Raw genomic sequence first — 1986 nt, forward strand, 5'->3', positions numbered from 1 at the left:
GCCGCCCCACGGCGCTCACCGGCCGCGTCTTGCAGGGCGGCGGGCGAGGAGCGCGATGCTGGACGCCATGGAGGTGCCGAGCCACTCGCGGCAGCTGCTGCTGCAGCTGAACACGCAGCGCACCAAGGGCTTCCTGTGCGACGTGATCATCGTGGTGCAGAACGCGCTCTTCCGCGCGCACAAGAACATCCTGGCGGCCAGCAGCGCCTACCTCAAGTCGCTGGTGGTGCACGACAACCTGCTCAACTTGGACCATGAGATGGTGAGCCCCGGCATCTTCCGCCTCATCCTGGACTTCATCTACACCGGCCGCCTGGCCGACTGCGAGCCGGGCGGCGAGCAGAGCCTGGGCGCCGTGCTGGCCGCCGCCAGCTACCTCCAGATCCCCGGCCTGGTGGCGCTTTGCAAGAAGAAGCTGAAGCGCAGCGGCAAATACTGCCACCTGCGCGGGGGCTATGCGCCCTACAAACTGGGCCGGGGGCTGCGCGCCGCCACGCCGGTCATCCAAGCCTGCTACTCGGGCACGCCGCGGCCCGTGGACCTGCCGCCCGTGGAGCCGGCGGCGCCGCTCAACACGCAGTGCGGCGAGCTCTACGCCTCGGCCTCGCAGGGCGCCCCGCTGCACCCGCACGGGCTGTGCCCGCCCGAGCGCCACTGCTCGCCGCCCTGCGGCCTCGACCTCTCCAAGAAGAGCCCCACCGGCCCCTCCGCCCAGCTCCTGCCCACCGACCGCCTGCTGCCCGGCGAGCCCCGCGAGCCCTCGCTGCCCCCGCGGCACGACAGCCCCCCGGTGAGCACCGGCCTCCTGGCCGGCCACGCCGTCGCCTACAAGGACTCGCCGCCGGGCGGCGAGCCGGGGGGCCACCCGCACGCCGCCGACCCCTTCCGCGGCACGCCGCCCTGCGCCGAGCCCCCGCTGCCCCGCGCCGACGGGCGCGAGCTCATGTACCGCTGGATGAAGCACGAGCCCCTGGGGCCCTATCTGGACGAGGGCGAGGCCGAGAAGGAGCTGGAGCGGGAGGAAAAAGCCGACTCGCCGCCCGCGGCGCCGCAGCCCCGCTACCCCAGCGTGGAGAGCAACGACCTGGAGCCCGACAACAGCACCAGCGAGGACACGGGCAGCAGCGAGGGCCCCTCGCCCGGCGACGCGCTGGACCGCTACTGCAACCACCTGGGCTACGAGCCCGAGAGCCTGGGCGACAACCTCTACGTGTGCATCCCCTGCGGCAAGGGCTTCCCCAGCTCCGAGCAGCTCAACGCCCACGTGGAGGCCCACAACGAAGAGGAGCTGTATCACAAGGCGGCCGCGGAGCAGGCCGTGCCCTTCCTGGACAAGGGCGGCCCGGGGCTGGGCGACATCCTGCGGCCCTACCGCTGCTCGTCCTGCGACAAGTCCTACAAGGACCCGGCGACGCTGCGGCAGCACGAGAAGACGCACTGGCTCACGCGGCCCTACCCTTGCACCATCTGCGGCAAGAAGTTCACGCAGCGCGGCACCATGACGCGCCACATGCGCAGCCACCTGGGCCTCAAGCCCTTCGCCTGCGACGCCTGCGGCATGCGCTTCACGCGCCAGTACCGCCTCACCGAGCACATGCGCATCCACTCGGGCGAGAAGCCCTACGAGTGCCAGGTGTGCGGCGGCAAGTTCGCCCAGCAGCGCAACCTCATCAGCCACATGAAGATGCACGCCGCCGGCCCCGACGGCAAGGCCAAGCTGGACTTCCCCGACAGCGTCTACGCCATGGCCCGCCTCACCGCCGACCAGCTGGGGCTCAAGCAGGAGAAGGCGGCCGAGCTGCTCTCCCACACCTCGCACTTCCTCAGCGACCCCAAGGCCATGGAGAGCCTCTACCCGCTGGCCAAGTTCACGGCCGAGCACCTGGGGCTGAGCCAGGACAAGGCGGCCGAGGTGCTGGCGCAGGCCCCGCACCTGCACGCCGAGGCCGCCCGGACCATTGAGCGCTACTCGCCGCCCTAGCGCCC

General features: G+C 71.7%; 1 protein-coding gene across 1 annotated transcript; it reads left to right on the top strand.

The window, feature by feature from the left end:
• The first annotated feature begins 6 nt into the window (after positions 1-6).
• On the top strand, positions 7-1981 carry HIC1 (HIC ZBTB transcriptional repressor 1). The gene has a single exon (XM_085309295.1). The coding sequence runs from the start codon at positions 56-58 to the stop codon at positions 1979-1981; it is 1926 nt and encodes a 641-aa protein (XP_085165421.1). The 5' UTR covers positions 7-55.
• Positions 1982-1986: the final 5 nt, after the last annotated feature.

This window comes from Rhea americana, unplaced genomic scaffold (genome assembly GCF_003343005.1).
Source record: "Rhea americana isolate MKP2758 unplaced genomic scaffold, rheAme1 scaffold_295, whole genome shotgun sequence".
Taxonomy (NCBI): Eukaryota; Metazoa; Chordata; class Aves; order Rheiformes; family Rheidae; genus Rhea; species Rhea americana.